The sequence below is a fragment of the Dysidea avara genome, chromosome 9, assembly GCF_963678975.1.
Source record: "Dysidea avara chromosome 9, odDysAvar1.4, whole genome shotgun sequence".
Lineage (NCBI taxonomy): Eukaryota > Metazoa > Porifera > Demospongiae > Dictyoceratida > Dysideidae > Dysidea > Dysidea avara.
The window spans coordinates 17,594,008-17,612,366 of record NC_089280.1 but is presented as its reverse complement, the minus strand read 5'-3'; the positions used below and the strand labels follow the sequence as shown (position 1 = coordinate 17,612,366).

Sequence of the window (18,359 nt, the reverse complement as noted above, 5' to 3'; positions counted from 1 at the left end):
GACAGCCAGCCACAGGCAGCTGTAGGTGCAAGCTTGTTTATAACTATATTTATAATTGTCTATGCCTACATGTCTGCGTATCTGTCTTACCCACTCAAGTAGAAAGTTTACTGAAAAAAATCAATGTATATGAGAAATGAAGGCTGTATAGACCCTGTATTAAACTTTCGGATAGGTAAGCTTTGCTTTGAGGCGGTGTTTAAAATTAAAGAGTGGCTTGTTTACCACCTCATTATGGGAGCGTGAGCTTTGTGGATTAGATGGTACAGCAGTTTGTGCATATAATATTTTAATAGAACATACATTACTTCAACAACTTACAGATCATAGGAGGACAGTTTGTACAGTCTGTTGTTGAATTCAGTGATGAACAGTCACATATACGGACAAAAGGAGATCTTGTGTATGGTTCAATTGTAGCATATTAATGTACGGCATTTAATAGAAGTGATCACATTATTATAAACTGCAGCATTGTAATATGGACTGAATGAGGATTGGCATTGATGATTTGTTAGTGTGGCAGATAGTGCACATTGGTTGTTGCATTAAGTTGTGTTGCAGTGAGTATAAACCTTGCATCAAATAATATGGGCAATCTTTGTTAGAGACATGGACAATGCCTGGCTGTGTGGATGTGGATGTCTATGGAGATACTGTTTAGAGATACTTTAAATGGTGTGGAGTAATTGTTTATTCACCATTCGCTTTTTTTTTAAAATTGTAGGTTGACTACTTCACTCCAAAGTTGTCACGTGACGGTATAAAGTACTTGGTGTACTTTAAATCCAAGTTTATAGTTAGACCCTACTGGATTGTATGTATTAAGAAAACCAATAGTTGGTGTTCATTGGTTATCTTGAATATAATTCAGTAAAGCAAATAGATGATGTACAACACCTTATTTTAATTTGATGTTCATATGAAGATGGGCTTGTGAAGTTGCAGGGCCAAATGGCTTGCCCACCCAGTAACCAGGTATGGCAAAAATGTCTAGCTACAGATCAGATTACCTGTTGATCGAGGATGCTACCAGATGTATGTTCATCAGTGACTTTAAATAGACCTACCTTATGTGGTGGGCAGAAAGGTTGTTTACATAATGGAGAGCTCATTCACACACTCAACAGGAAGATTTCATAGCTACTTCACCTCATACAAGTGGCATGATGGAGACAAAGATCTTGGCAACACATGGGCTAACTATGGCTTCTCAAAATGCACAATATGACTAGGGAACTGATAGTATACAATCACTGGACTAGAATATTGGATTGGACTACTGGACTGACATCATCTTGGTTTTACAAAATGGTGGGGTTACTGTAAACTTGTGATAACATTTCAGCACTGAGTGAATAATGATACTAAAAGTAGCTGGAATAGGTCAAATGGGTTCAATTACATGCATACTATTCACTGTATGACAGCCTCTGCTTTATAGCAGTTGGTGACATTTACGTAGATATACCCAAATGTTCAGGCACGTGTGATAAAGTATATGGCAACTGATGATCACAGGAGTCCATGATATGTGACTGGAGCTGGAAAAACAGGATGTGGGCATGTTAGAATGACTAGTAACTTTTATGCTATTAAACAATGTAATTTTGTACTCTTACTAAACAGCAAAATAGTCAACAAGTTACAGACTGCAAATATTCCATTCCAGTAATGAAATATAACCTGTTGTGTGAAGGGATGTAGTTTGTATTCAGAAGCATGGTTTTCACTGGCCCATATTATAGTAGATCTAGGTTCTTTTTAACCCTATCATGCTACCAAAATCAGCCACGACATTGTCGAAAAAACTACTTGTTTAAAAAACCATAAACATTTTGCTTGCAAAATTGGTTTTAGATAGTCCAATCCAGTGATTAGTCACTACCCTAGCAACTGGTGCCAGCCATCAGTCCAGTATAAATTATCAGTTATGGACTACCCAGAACAATAGACCATACAACATGTCCCCCTAGTGGTCTGGTACACACAACCTCTATAGTGACTGTCCACTATATCACTTTTATAATAGAGACAATAGATGTTGTGGCTACCACTGAGTAGGCTGTAATTTGGTTGATACATTGCGACTCTATTGAAATGTATCAAAGGCTGGGTTGTGTTGCTAAAGCTTGTCTATAAACTTTTTTCTGCTCCACTACCAGGATACCTCATTGTTTAGATTAGGTATACACTTGTGGTACTCAAATAGTTGCAATCACAACAATACAGACAATATTGAGTTATTTGATTAGCAAGAAATCTGATTCAGAACACCAGGAAAAGCTTACAATGCACAGCTCAGTGAAGTCACCGAGGTAACATTACAGACAACATGCCAGTGTCATTTTTCACATATTTGTATAAGACATTCCATAAGTTAGAACATCAGCTATTGGGTTACTGGTTACAAAGATAATACTTCATAATATGATACCATCATTAACAATGGAAAGTAATAGACCATAGTGTTTACACGTTTCCATTACTAATGCATGCAGAAAACCCTTGTTACCATGGTACATATATTATTATAGCAACCAACACCATCATGTCCATTATCCACTTCCAAATTGTGATAATGATTAATATCCTTTGAGTGCAGTAAAATACATTAGACAGGTGTTACGTGTTACATCCTCCATCAAACCTACAATGTCATCTCGCAAGAGCGCAATTAACCAATTAAAACTTGCTACTTAAAAGGCGTAGCACCCATTTCGCTTGTGAGTATTCATCCCAAACAAAACGGAATGAATATTCACAAGCAAAACGGGTCCCATGCCCTTAAATTAGTGAGTTTTTAAATTGTTTGCACTCTCGCAAGGTGACGTTGAGTTTTAGCATTACATAACATACATGACCTACTTAGTAATACATCTGATACAATGCAATATATGCAGTACATTGTTATAGAGAAAATTTTACATCAACTTACACCACAATTTAATTTATAGTAGTATATCAGAGGGCATTAGGACATTTTAATAACCTATAGCAACCATTGGAAAGCAGTCATATAGAGCTCTACCATGGTCTCTGTAAGTTTCAGAATGGTAACAGTTAAGACAATCCAGACATCACAAAATGAACAAAAGTAAAGCCTGAGTAGGGATACCCTTTGGTTCAATTCAGCTAGTTATACAACATACCCCGAACAAATTTCAAAGAGTTAGGTTTTTCCAAACTAAAATCTCGCCATTAATAATTTTAGTACCTTTTGTATTAACCATAGTGCACTTCATGTCAATTTATACAACTACTATAAAATGTGGTCATTTACAGTATAGTAAATCAAAAACGTTCCCCACTTTTTTATAGCTTATATGCAGCACAGAGAGTAGGACAAGCCTGCATTAATTGTGCAGTGCACTACACAAGGCTTGAAAAACTTCATGTGAGCACAATGCTTACTGCTGTACAAAAATGATGGAGAGGTTCAAAAGGGATTTGAGTTCTGCTGTATTTTACTTCATGATGATATGTACTGAGTTTTGAGAAACAAAGAGTACTGTTGTGAAGAAATTTAATTTTGCAAACAATAACATGTGGCAGTCACCAATTTGTCACCAACCACAAACGATAACTCATACAATAGATAAACTGATAATACATTCTCAATGGTGGAGGCTGTGATCACCATATAGCTATGAATCAAATGTAAAGAATGAATGCCATTGGTTTAAACATTGGTAATTGAATTTCTTCTATGTTCATCCAATTACCAGTCTTAGTAACACTATCTGATTCATTGGTGAGAAGATTACAACCCTAACCATCTTACAAGGCATGTTTACACTATGAAGTACATGATCTAATATATACAACGTAGTTTCAAAATGAACCTGTACTACAACAATGAGATCCACATTTTACTACAGTTTGTATACAGTATAAACAGTAGAAACAGTCTAGTCATTTGCATACACAAAAACCATTTTTTAAAATGTCCCCACAGGTTCACTTGCTACATAGCTGTAGATCAGGAGATGCAGTGATATGTATGTGTATAAGTTTAGCATGATAATCTCTAATAGAACACACATTTGTATAACAGCATTTCTGTATTCTTTCTTTATTATAAAGCACTAGGCAGCTAGCTCACATAGCATAACACAGCGGTATATCTGGTAACCAACATTCAGTCCATGTTTATTCCAGGGTTTTCATTTCAAATGCAACGATCACCCTACTTTGTGACAATTACTTTCTATTTGAGCTCACTAAGCACAACTTGCAAGGTACAAGCCATGGGTCCAGTGTAGAGTGTTCATGTGAAAATAGTCCAAGTCATCCAGTTATGATAGTAGGATGATGTAGGGAATGTCAAATTCACATGACAATAAAAATTGTTGACATAACAGGCCAGCAATTTATCAGACATATTACTAACACAATCAGTTGTAAATACATAATGAATATTAACTTGACAATACATTTTATGACCAATGTTAAAATACGATATATATCAACTTTCTGATAAAGGAAATTCCAGCACGCTGATCTGATGTATCATTGCTACGGAATTTCTTACAAAGACATGTGTATAGTCTTGGAATGTACCAATGAATTACACACACTACATTGCTGTGCCTTATTAGGACATTCCAATGCTTGTAATAGGTAAGAAGGGTATTATCAAGACAAGATAATCATATTTGGTAGTGTAGATTCATTTGTCTAATATCATATTCAGCTCAGTGACAAATGAATAACTACCTCAGAATTGAATTACAATACAGCAAAATGATGCAATATCTATAAACCATACACAAATTGTAACATGAGCTACAATTCTGAACAACACAAGCTATATACAACAACACTTACCATGCACATGTTCAGTGTATTTGGTAATGAATGAGGTTATTGCACCAAATAAACAACCCAGTACAATACTACACACGATTACGACCACAAAGTGAGCAAACCCTAAAAACACCTAAACAAACATAAACAAACATAAAAATACTTAAATTGTAGCTCAACATAATGATATACTAACATCAGACACAGTGATGATGAAATCATCTTTGGTGAAGTCATGATAAGCCTGCCCGTGACAACTTGGTTCCAGCAGGTCTTCAATTTGGTCCAGATTGCGGCTGAGAAACTGACGATTAGCAAAAATACTGAAGAGTCGAAATAACACCACGGTGACAGCATCTGAAGGAACAAAAGCAAACATGATTATCAAAATGACAAGTACTAGAACCACATATGGACACTACTTAGTATGTATATGGACAATGAATGAAGAACCTTTACTTGTGAACAAATAACATAGTATGCTTGAAAAGTACCCTGACTGTCGATTTGTGATGCATTAGTCTACATAATATTGTTAGAGATTCTCATGTAATACTAGTATAGCTTTGGAAAATCTGTCTTATTACTCAGTACACATGATATTCCACTTTCCAGCCACCACCTCATTTGATGAAAAATAGAGTTAGTCACAATTACATTTTAATTGTATTTGTGTATTTGATCTATAATTATGAATGTGCTGCACTGTCCTATTTAGTTGTCAAGGATAGAGAGTGTTATAACAAAATCAAAATGACAGATCTCAGCTAGGTGCAGTCATAGTTTTACAGTGCCAAAATGGCAAAGTACGATGCTGTCAAATATGACAAAGAAAACAGCCAGGAAGTAACCAGGGTCTACAAACAAAACTCTTTATTAGTTACTATCCCAGTAGGGACCCACAAAGAAGGCTACTGAAAGCCTGTGTAGCAGGGAGTCAGAAACATGATACTAAAACTATAATAAATACAGAAAAAACCTCAGACCAGGTGGTGGTGAATTTCTTTCCTCCAAAGAAATTCTGAAACCAAACTTGAGAGTACTGTCAGCAGTACAGTATGGATATGATATTTCCTGCATTATAGAAGAGTACATGATGATATTATAAAGGCATGATTGTCTATGAGTAAATGATGGCCTCTCAGTACCAAACAACTATAAATGCTGACAGATTTGGACAGAGTAAAATCTCATAGCTTGGTTGATTTATTTAGTCATAACTAAATGGTATTATGCACGCTCTGTTGATATGGATGAAGGTGTTAGGATTTGGCTGCAAAACAGTTTAATTTTGTCAATCAACTAGCTTTACGTTTCAACTGACTGTTGTATTAGACGAGATGACTGCTCTATTAGAATTCTATTGCCGAAACACCCTGCACACTAAAACTACTAGAGCAAGGTAAGGATTAGTAAAAAAAATACAGTGGTTTCTACTTTAGACAAAGGATCAAAAAGTTAATAACAATGCACACTTAATCATAACTTCATTCACTTTTGTATATATGTATTGTAATGTTGCTGCATCAGTTGTGAATGTTACTGTAATTATATTTCCTAAATTTAAAAGTATTCCCTACATTTAAAAACAATGCATACAATGCCCATAGTACTAATTAATATATAACACATTAGTTTCATGTGTAATTGTGCCATGACATATGTACACCTGTGGTTACGGTACCGCTCAAATGTAACATTGTCTCACAAAGTGTGAGTGATTAACAAACTCACTAATTAAAGGGCGTGGCACCCGTTTCGCTCGTGAGTATCCATCCCATTTCATTTGGGATGAATACTCACAAGTAAAACAGGTGCCACGCCCTTTAATTAGCAAGTTTTTTAATCACTCACACTTTGCGAGACGACATCACATTTGAGCGGCACCGTAAGTGCCAGTGAGAAAACTTTTGTAATCACTACTATCAAGTAATGATTTATAAATTGCTTTCTGGCAATCAGCAACTTGCACGGTGCATGGTGTCTTCTCCCTCTACGTAATTATTTTAAACAAGTTGATGCTGTGCTACTTTTAAAAGCCACACACCCAGTAAACACTATCCCTTGAATTAATCAACTCATTCTAAATTAAATTAATCACACAGCATGCTATAGTTTTGTTTCTCACCTTGTATACATGCAGTATATTAAAATCAAATGCCTCTCGTAATTCACCAATTATTTTGTAACTCATCAATCATGTTACTAAGCATTGCTAAGGAAGCGTAACTCGAGCAAACCACTTTAAACAACAAATTACGCACATAAGTATCTTCTTGACTGTTTTATAGTCTTTCTATCATGCAAATTCTCTACACAAAGCCTCATGGCTGCTCTTAATTTTCATTCATGTACAAAAGGGATATGCCCCATTTCAACTTGAGAAGATATGCCATTCCTGGTAGCTTACAAAGCCTGCTATGCTGTTTTTTTTTTTCAGTTGTTATACGCCTTTTGCAGCACATAGGCTAACCCCTACTGAACTGTTTCATCTGGTTTCAGTTGCTAGCCACACCCCTTCAAGTAAACATGACGAAAACAGAAAGTGGAACTTTAATACAGTATGTAAACAACCTTTATTCATAGAATGAAGGTTTATTTTCTGTAGCTCAAAGCCTGTTTGCTCACGTGTGTGTTGGACAGACATACCTACACACAGACACGCAGACACACGGTTTGGCCAAACCAATTTCAGTAAACCAGGCATACGCCTGGTTTAAAAACAGCATACATGCCTGCTCTAATATAACACACAGACAAAAACATGGACTGAGTTATATTTACCATTTATTTGGATAAATTTATGGGCTGTCAACAGTTATTTAGATTAAAATCCTACAGGACAAAATTAATGACACCCAGACATAAGGTAAGCTAGAAGCCATTTAATGAACACCAAGAACCATACGAAATGTCAAGTTGTCGAAAAGAAAGAGCATTAATCAGATGGCTACAATCGGATGGCTACAATCGGATGGCTACAGCTTCAAGGCTGTCCAGGTCCAGTCATGGGTTTTTTTCCTCCTTTCTTCACCTCTTCAAACACACTTCCTGTAACAACTTTAAACAGGCTGTAGGACCAGAGCAGAGTCAATTATTATTTCCTGACATAGGCCATTTGTCAGCCAAAAATATCATGTATGGCCGACCACAATGGAACCTGCCTGACAAAATGTCAGATCAATATGCAAGGAGGTAGTCCAAGGTTGTATAGTTTTTTTAGTGCATAAGTAAAGAGCGAACACAATAATGATTGTACCATTATACATACTAAGGCTAAGTAAATCTATTGATGTATTTCCTGAATGCCAAATTGTGTAAAGCAGCAGTGTATCAATGTCATGTAAAGCTATAGTTTGCCTGACATTTTCACTGGGGTTTTAAAAAATTATAATTGTCTCCGGACCAGAGGTAAGACCAGGAGTCCTACAGACCCTTCAGCACTTGTGCTGTAAAGTCTTAATAAATAAATAATAAAAAAGATAGATAGGTAAGTACACAAAACTAATGGATATACCAATACATTAGTAAATGGATATGTCCATTGTATTTCAGACCACATCAATGAATTGTGGGACCATTAGTGGATGAATGCAGTAGAATACTACAGGTCATACTGTTGGTACACATGCTCTATAAATCTAATGTACACTTATATATAAAGCGCAGCTGAATCTCGTACAGCTTTTTGGCACTGAACCTTTGCAAATCTTCTGAATCTTAGTCAAATTATAGTAAAACTTTGGATTTGTTAGGATACTATATATTAGTGTGGTGGTGCCTGCTGAATCTAGTAGAATCACTGAATCTTTTGTGAATCTCTAAAGATTCAGAATCTCGTACGCAATTTTAGCTGCATTGTGGATCCCTCAACATAAAGCTGGTGCTATGGATCATTTCTTCAACCAGCAATAACAAAAAACTAAGCAGCCAATGACAAACATTCCTCTGCACAAAATCCATATCAATACACACTGAAGTGGTCAAGCAATTACAGTGACAGCTTTAACATAATAATATATTAAATTTCACCTGACCATATACATTTTATTGTTTTATCACTAGTTTCTTAACTGTATTAAGATGACGCCAAAATTCATATTTCTAACCAAAGATTGTGTTTGGGAAAAACAACTTTATTATAACAATAAAATTGTCGTATCTGGCAGACCTGCAGGCTCAATAACAATTTCTGTATTTATAAGCATATGTATACTAATAGCAGTGGACTACCCATTACTTACCAAATATGGGAATGATCAATATAGAACATTATACAAACATCCTATGATGACCTTATTAGGAAGCACAAAAGACTATAAAATTACACGGTATTCTGACTTCAAACAATTTCAGTTAATATTTTAGTAGCAGTAAAGTTGATAGTTGACAATGATTGTTGTTACAATTGTTATAACAGTACTAGTTCTAGTTAGTGCTACAACAGTTGATGGATCTGTCATAGATAACTGTTGTAGTGTTACAGCTAAAGGTAACTACTTTGCTACAAAGAGACCATCTCCAGGAATATACACCATCAGGGACCCCTGCTCAACAACCACATCAGGACATACAGCACAAGGATATTGTGACACACTAACTGATGGTGGAGGATGGATAGTAATCCAGAGGAGAATACAAGGTGTTAATGAAGACTTCAATCAATTCTGGTGGGAATATGAACTAGGATTTGGTAATCTCCTAACTGAATTTTGGTACGGACTACACTCCCTACACTGCTTAACCAGTAAAGGACAATGGGAACTATGGATAGACCTCACATTTGTCAATGGAACTGACACTTATCTCCACTACAATCACTTCAGTGTAGGATCACCAAGTACAAACTATACACTAAGTATATCAGAATTTACTGGTATCACTCCATTTGATCCATTCAATTACCATATAGGACAACAATTCACCACTCGTGATAGAGACAATGACAAGTACAGTGGCAAAAATTGTGCAGTTGATCAACATGGTGTTAATGGTACAGGTGGATGGTGGCATTATGGATGCTTTCTAATCAACCTCAACTACAACTATGCAGGACCACCAACACAAGCATTTATTTACCTTGGTGACAAATGGCACACTCCAGTATTGACAGAAATGAAAATACGTAAAGTAGATGTACTGCCTAGTAACTCTCACTCAGTATTACTGTTGTGTTGTAGAAACTTTGTTAGTAGCTTCATCCTTTGTATCATGTAGTAGGATATCTTTAGATGGTATATATACACTTCTCAATATTTGTACTTTCCCCCTAAACATTGTTGATTAAATGTGCTATTTACAGTGTCTATGATCAGTAATGCATCATAACATATAGTACCAGTGATGTATTAGGGGGTTCCTTCTGGAAATCCCTTCTGAAAAATTAACTTATGGCCTTGTAGCATGCAGGAACACCAGCAGACTATCATAATTTGGCACTACATATATTCAGAATGAGAGCGGTATAATACTTTAATTGATTCTTCAAAGATTATGGGAGAAGAATAGTATGTGATGGAAAAAATCTTTAGATTGAGATACTCTAATCAACGTTGAAACCGGGTCACTACTGCTGACCCGGATGACCCACTGACCCGGATGTGACCCGGATTAATTAAAGCCGAGATGTGTTTCGGCTAGTCTCGGGTGAGCGAACGAGTCTACATTTTGAGCATTCGATTCGTGTTGAGTAAATATTGCAACTTCAGCCTAGCTGTAGGTTGAAGACCAAAAAAAAAAAAAAAAAAAAGGTCTTCACCTACTGACAATAGCTACCCCTCACCATAGATACCCTCAGTTTCGTGCTACATACTGCACTTACTAACAAATAGGCGTGGCTGAGCATATGTTGGTAATGCGATATGTGGGCGTGGCTCACGAAAGAGCTACGCGATAGCGTTTATAAGTTCCACGTTGTCAAACGAACAATTTCGTTTCTCACGTGATCCAATCCGGGTCAGACCCGGATAAATTGTAAACCGGGTCAGACCCGGATGACCCGGAGAAAATGTGACCCGGATGACCCGACCCAGTTTCAACGCTGACTCTAATAGAGCAGTTAGTTGTATTCTAATAGACTAGTCAAAACTACTCTAATAGAACATTTACAAAAGAATAATGGGTGTTAAAAATAATAGTAACTTAGAAGAATACTGTAATTTTAGCAGCTAAATCTTGACTTTTTATTTTTTTAATTGAAGAATTTGATAACTGACTAAACATGAGCCATAATTTATATTTAAGATTCAGAACAAAGTTTCTGTCTGTGAAACCATAAGTAAATTTGAAACAATTAAATGTACAAAATCTGTCAGTGGCTGGAGGCTGCACTCCCAGACCCCTGCAGTATAGCTAGCTCATTACCAATCTGGAAACCAACTTTGAAAAATCTTGGATACGCCAGGGTACAGCACAAATATTTAAAAAGTTAGAATTCAATAGACGTAGCTAATTCAATAGATTTAGTTACCATCTTCAATTCATAACAGCACGGTTCTTCATGCTACATTTACAATGGAAGATACAGAAACCTACCAGCTGTAAGTCCCTGATGACATTGTTCCATACATGTGGTACTGTGCTGCAAAGATCAAATGATTCAAAGCACTACAGATAAAAGTATTCACTCAGTAGTGATGAGCAATGTGTGCTGTACATAGGGCAAAGACATAATCTCTGGTGAGATGTGCTCACTAAGTATAAGTACCATAATCACATAGTTACACATGCACTACGTAATCCAATGCATGTACACTGGTGAGTCAATTTTTGAATTGTTTGCATAACAGACAAAAAATATTTGAGGGGTTAAAATTTACAGTGTACAGAATGGAAATCAGAAAAAATGAAACTACATGCTTGCTAAAACTTCACATAATAATATCTAGGCCAGAGGTGATTATAATTTTTCAGCAATGACCATACAAATGTCAAATCAGCTTTATGGTTGATTCAAGCGTTAATTGGATGGTTGCAGGTTCGAGTCTGCCCAGGTCTAGTCATGGATTTTTTCTCTCCTTTCTCCACCTTTACATACATACTTTATGCAACAACTTTAAACAGGCTGTAGGACCAGGTGTCCTACAGACCTTCAGCACTTGTGCTATAAAGTCTTAATAAATTTAAAAAAAAACTGACATGTGTGCCAGCCACTTAGCCAACAACACTATTTTTATCTCAAAGTACTTGCTTACACTATAGTGTACAGTGGCCCCACCTGGTTATGGTAGTCATTTCTTTAGTAAAACATCCTTCATACATGTATACACAAGTAACTAAGGGACCCCTGCTCAACAACCACATCAGGACATACAGCACAAGGATATTGTGACACACTAACTGATGGTGGAGGATGGATAGTAATCCAGAGGAGAATACAAGGTGTTAATGAAGACTTCAATCGATTCTGGTGGGAATATGAACTAGGATTTGATAATCTCCAAACTGAATTTTGGTACGGACTACACTCCCTACACTGCTTAACCAGTAAAGGACAATGGGAACTATGGATAGACCTCACATTAGCCAATGAAACTGACATTTATCTCCACTACAATCACTTCAGTGTAGGATCACCAAGTACAAACTATACATTAAGTATATCAGGATTTACTGGGATTACTCCCTATGATTCTTTTGGCTATCCACCAGTGAATGGACATCCATTCACCACACGGGATAGAGATAATGACTACAGTAGCAGCAGAAATTGTGCAGTTGATGGACACGGTCCTAATGCTACAGGTGGATGGTGGCATAGTAATTACTTTCAAATCAACCTCAACTGCAACTATGCAGGACAATTGACATATGCATTTATTTTCCTTGGTGACAAATGGCATGTTCCATCATTCACAGAAATGAAAATACGTAAAGTAGGATGTACTGCCTAGTGACCCTCACTCAGTATTACTGTTGTGTTGTAGAAACTTTGTTAGTAGCTACATCTTTTGTATCATGTAGTAGGATATCTTTAGATGGTAGATATATATGTTAATATTTTTGCTAATTAATCCAATTAAACTCTCAAAAAAATGAAAGCTCAAGACAATATAAGATGAATTAATAAAAATCGATCGTATACCATCACTTCGACGTGACATAAACAAACACCCATATCTTGCGTATCCTTGGGTCTACTGTAATAAAACAAAGATTTTTGATCTCTTGAGTAGGCAAACAAGATGTGATATCTAAGTGTAGGTTAGAGACCTAGCACGAAGATCCGAAGGCATGGTCTCTAGAAAATATATGCATTATATATGGGAATATAGGTGGAGTCATTGTGGGATTGGGTTATATGTCGTACTGAAATCGTTGTGCAATGTTAAAATAATCACGGAAGACTGAAATTGTTTTTGTTGAAGTGTTGAAAAAATCAAAGCTCGCACCGCTTCCTTTTGCAAGCTAGACTAATTGGATCTGGCACAGCTGGGAAACGGCAGTGATCGATAATGTCGAGCCGGGTTAGCGGTAGCCAGTGCCTATGGCGTCACAGCATTGTAAAGAACACGTGTGTCGAAGAAGCAGCTTGTGTGGATTTATACGATGGGAATGAGTTGTCACAAGTTGTGCCTTCAGTGGCGCCATAGTAGCACGAAGAACATGCACGGTTTCTAATATGGACCACACCCACATTACACGTTGCAAACAATAACGTTCTACAAGGAAGTTTACCTAGTTAGGTCTTGGTAAAGTCCATCCATAGTTTAATAGACGACGAAAACAGCCATAAAACACTCTACAAACAGATGGGCATTAAACGGAATTTTCCCTGATATTTTGGACTTCTCCGTTTATCGCGACAACCATACGTACCAACGTTAGATTGTACCTCCCATAATCGAATTCTTTTAGGTACGCCTATAAAATGAATAGAGTGGTTGACCACATGTTGGCCTGGGTGACTGGTCACCCACTGCAGGCTATCAGCCTGATTATGCTTGGAGGGAGCATTGCAAATCAATGATTGAAAGTGAGATTTGTGATGCTTGAGGTCTTTTCTGCTGGCAGGTTACTAACCATTTTAAGAACCTGCTGGCAGGTTACTAACCATTTTAAGAACCTGCTAGCAGGTCTCTCAGTGGATTTTAAAGACCTCATTATCCTCCAAAGATCAAAGCATATTATGCATACCATTTTCTAAGTTTTTATTGTTATAGTATGTCCACGTTGAGCTGAATCCTGAAAAACAGCTAAAAGTTAAAAGTGGATTTTTTCTCAACAGAGTTAACGTTTCAGCTAACCAGATGATTATTGGTAACAGCAAAGGTGTCAACAACAGACACGTACGGTTTGGCTCCATTACAAGTTCGGGAAAGGGCTGTAATGGACACTGTACTTATATGGCTTCCCCATAGGAAATGTATTGTGAAAATTTTGATTGGCCGTAAATATTATGTCAAACATTTGAACAAAAAGATTTTGAAATATTTTTAGCGGATCAAGCAGTACTACAAATGAGCCAAATTTCAAGATCGTGTGTAATTGCATCCATGAGTTATTAAATGATTTTGAGGGTTCAGCTCAACGTGAACGTACTATAGTCCTTTCCTTCACTAACAAAACAATGTTTTTAATAATACTCAAGTATTTCACCCTTTGTATTCAATTGTAAATTTAGGCTTGCGTGATTGTGTTTGGTTCTCGCAGATCCAGTCACATTTGCTATCGCAATGATGGTCACCATTGCTTATGGCAGTGAGCCATGCTTTAGTAATTACCAATACTCAGAGATGCACAACCACCTTTCACAATGCTTTGAAGATAAACTTCTGGTTCCCTTCAGTTCCTCACCATCAATAAATAACTACACTTGTCTAACCTTCAGTGTAGAACAGTAAATAAGTTTAGATACTATTAGTCACTAGTCTGTTAATTACTTAGTGCAATCATATTGTGAATACAATTATGAAGACCCTCGTGATATTGGTCTATAACTAAAGTTATACTCAATAATCAATCAAGCACACACAGTTATCACAATGTATCAAAAGACCTTAACATCTGCAAAGCATGGGTTTCAGCATGCCTGAATCCATTAATGAAAAGTTGAGGCCTACTATAGATTTCTACAATTGAAGACATTTGCCAGCTTGCAGTCAAGGGCTTTACTGACTCATTCGTGTATCTATTTTATAGGTACCGCAGTGTTAAGCTGTCTGTATTAAGGCTGAAACGGTCATGGTTTTTTAGTATTCGAGTACTATCTAGAGTTAATGATCAAGCACTCACGAATACTAGTTGTATGTGGTTATACCCATTTGACATGTTTTGTACCAACCTTAAACAGTTTACAGCTATTCAAGCAACAACAATGATACACACACTGTATTAAAGTACTGATGTTAGTGCCCCTGACAAAAAAATTATGCCAATCAAACTCTACAGCCCTCATTGTGACAAATACATCATGTGAACTGAGTCACGTGATCTTTCTTCTTTGAGGTAGATGAATTTACTTGGAAGTTGGAACCACTTAACCTGTGTTGCTATTCTTTTGCCTAACAAAAGCCATTCTGAATAGAAGAGAATTAGCCCAGAATTTCTTCACCTCAAAGGACCCCCTTGTACTTTTGAATATCCTAGGCGTAATGGCTCCCATCCATGTATTGACTGAAGAACCAACAGACCTCAGTGATTTAATGTATTTCCATACTACAAGATGGGCTTCTTCTTGGAATAAAAGCAGTACTCCCTAATATTTTGTGGGTAGATTTTTAATTGGTTTGTATTTCTAGCTTTTATATGCTTGCTTTGTACTCTAGTACTCTTTTTGAAGCGCCTCTGGCACGAAAAATCAAAGAAATGTTTGGCTGCAGCTATCAGACCATGCTCAGTAGCATATCTTCCAATGTTAGCTCTGTCATCATCACAGTATGGTACGGGTCTTCCCCTGAATTTCTCCATGTTTTTAATCTCAGGAGTGATTTGCTGTTGTCAATGGTCAAGTATTCATGGTAGATGCCAACCTGTCATTATTCTCTGTATTCTTGAAGTACTTCAAAAGAGCCATGAGTTTAGCCAGTGACAGATACGTGTGCTACAGAGCAAATGTCACACCTGATGTCACTTAAAAGTTACGTAACTGGCAGGCTATTTGGTGGATTTAAATTTGACAATTTCAGTGAAAATTCACCAACTGCCAAATCTAATTCCTTGTCAAATTTTCTGCTTATACGATATGTTGTAATACATATAACTTATTTCTATTTCTAGAAATCCTTCTTCATATTTTAAATTACTCAACTACTTTGTTTACTTTTTCTGTTACAGTATCTCAATCTTGCTGTTGATTACAGGTGCTCTCATAGTGGTATCCTATGAATAAATCATTGAGTGAGTCAACGCATCATTGTAAGTGTACCTACAAATCTTTATCGTATGAAGGGGCATACCATATTAAACGTTGCACCTTCAGTAGTATAGCCACACTCAAGGGGTGCAATAATCAATTTTGAAAATAAGGGCTGCAACATTGTTTTTGAGTATCAAGTGGTGGATAGTTGCCGCATTGATCTTCAAAACTACGGTAATAAATGTCATGATGTTTTAACCAAGTAAATACGATAATCACCGTGTTGTTCTGTAGAGAACAGATTGTTATAAGCATTAAGGGGAGTGGTCGCTGTGCTAACAAGCAAATCATTATAAATACAACTACAGTGTATCTACATCAGTTACTCAGGCTGTAAAAAGTTCAGTTGTAATAGTAAAACTTTTAATGTGCTATATAAACAAGTAGGAGTAATCATTTGACCACTTCCACTTGTACTGATGTATATAGGCTTGCTAGCTTAGGTACCTGTCATATTGTTATTGAGAAAATGATCCATAACACAGTGACCAGACAGACTGACTAATGGCTTTTGACACAATAACTTCATCAAGTTACATTGCTGGTTTCCTCAATAGCATTATGATCTCACCAAAATTTCACCAAAAGTCACCCTTCTATACAAAGATTGCTTTTAGGGTAAATACCTTTATTACAATAATAAACTGTCATCACAACTAATCTTGTGGGTAACTTTTGCCTACATGAACACACATACAACCCAAATATGGTAATAAACTGCAATATTAAACATAATACTAAAATGACCTTATTAGGAAGCATAAAAGACTATAAAATTATGTGATGTACTGACTAGGAATTATTTCAGTTAATATTGTAGTAGCAGTAAAGTTTATAGTTGACAATGATTGTTGTTACAACTGTTATAACAGTACTAGTTCTAGTTAGTACTACAACAGTTGATGGATCTGTCATAGATAACTGTTGCAGTGTTACAGCTAAAGGTAACTACTTTGCTACAAAGAGACCATCTCCAGGAATATACACCATCAGGGACCCCTGCTCAACAACCACATCAGGACATACAGCACAAGGATATTGTGACACACTAACTGATGGTGGAGGATGGATAGTAATCCAGAGGAGAATACAAGGTGTTAATGAAGACTTCAATCGATTCTGGTGGGAATATGAATTAGGATTTGGTAATCTCCAAACTGAATTTTGGTATGGACTACACTCCCTACACTGTTTAACTAGTAAAGGACAATGGGAACTATGGATAGACCTCACATTTGCCAATGGAACTGACACTTATCTCCACTACAATCACTTCAGTGTAGGATCACCAAGTACAAACTATACACTAAGTATATCAGGATTTACTGGGATTACTCCATATGATCCATTCACTGCATATCCCTTAAGTGGACAACAATTCACCACTCGTGATAGAGACAATGACAAACACAGAAGTATAAATTGTGCAGTTAATGGACATGGTATTGATGGTACAGGTGGATGGTGGTATAGTAGTTGCTTTCACATCAACCTCAACGGCAACTATGCAGAACCAGAGAGAGCTGCATTTCTCTACTTTGGTGACAAATGGCATGATCCATCATTTGTGGAAATGAAAACTCGCAAAGTAGGATGTACTGCCTAGTAATTCTCACTCAGTATTACTTTTGTGTTATAGAAATGCATCCTTTGTATCATGTAGTAGGATATCTTGATGGTGTGTATATGTACTTTTTAATATTTGTAACTTTTTTTCATAAACATTGCTGGTTAAATGTGGAGAGTTGGTCATGGCATCATAAAACAACTGACTAGTATTTAGAATGGTAGGAATGTAGTGATATCATTTTCATAACAGTATGGTTATTCAATGCTACATTTACAAGACATATGGCTGGCAGGCAGAACAGAATTAAATTACACAACACAAACCAGAAATGTAAGTACATGCTTGTAACACTTAACATAATAATCCTTAGTCTTTGTGGGTCAGTCTACACACAGAGGCAGAGGGTGCAACTTCATCAGCAGCTTAGTTAGTAACTACCTGCATATGTATGGTTGATGACAGAGATACGGCTGTGAAGTTGAAAATTCAAAATAGCCATTCAAGGTCATACTGATAATTGCAGCATGGTAAATCACTATCACTGTGTGAATAAACATTCGTATAGGTAATCACACACATCTGAGTGCAGTTATTCCTAGAAATGTGTGATTGCCTACTAACCAC

General features: G+C 36.6%; 1 protein-coding gene across 1 annotated transcript in view; it reads right to left on the bottom strand.

Annotated features, from left to right (window-relative positions):
* The window catches only part of LOC136265579 (Na(+)/H(+) exchanger beta-like), a 101,208-nt gene that overhangs the window by 24,493 nt on the left and 58,356 nt on the right, over positions 1 to 18,359 (bottom strand). The window contains exons 9-10 of the mRNA XM_066060448.1: positions 5,006 to 5,166; positions 4,831 to 4,942 (exon numbers count right to left, since the gene is read on the bottom strand). Coding sequence (XP_065916520.1) covers positions 4,831 to 4,942; positions 5,006 to 5,166 — 273 coding nt within the window. The remainder of the gene's footprint in view (positions 1 to 4,830; positions 4,943 to 5,005; positions 5,167 to 18,359) is intronic.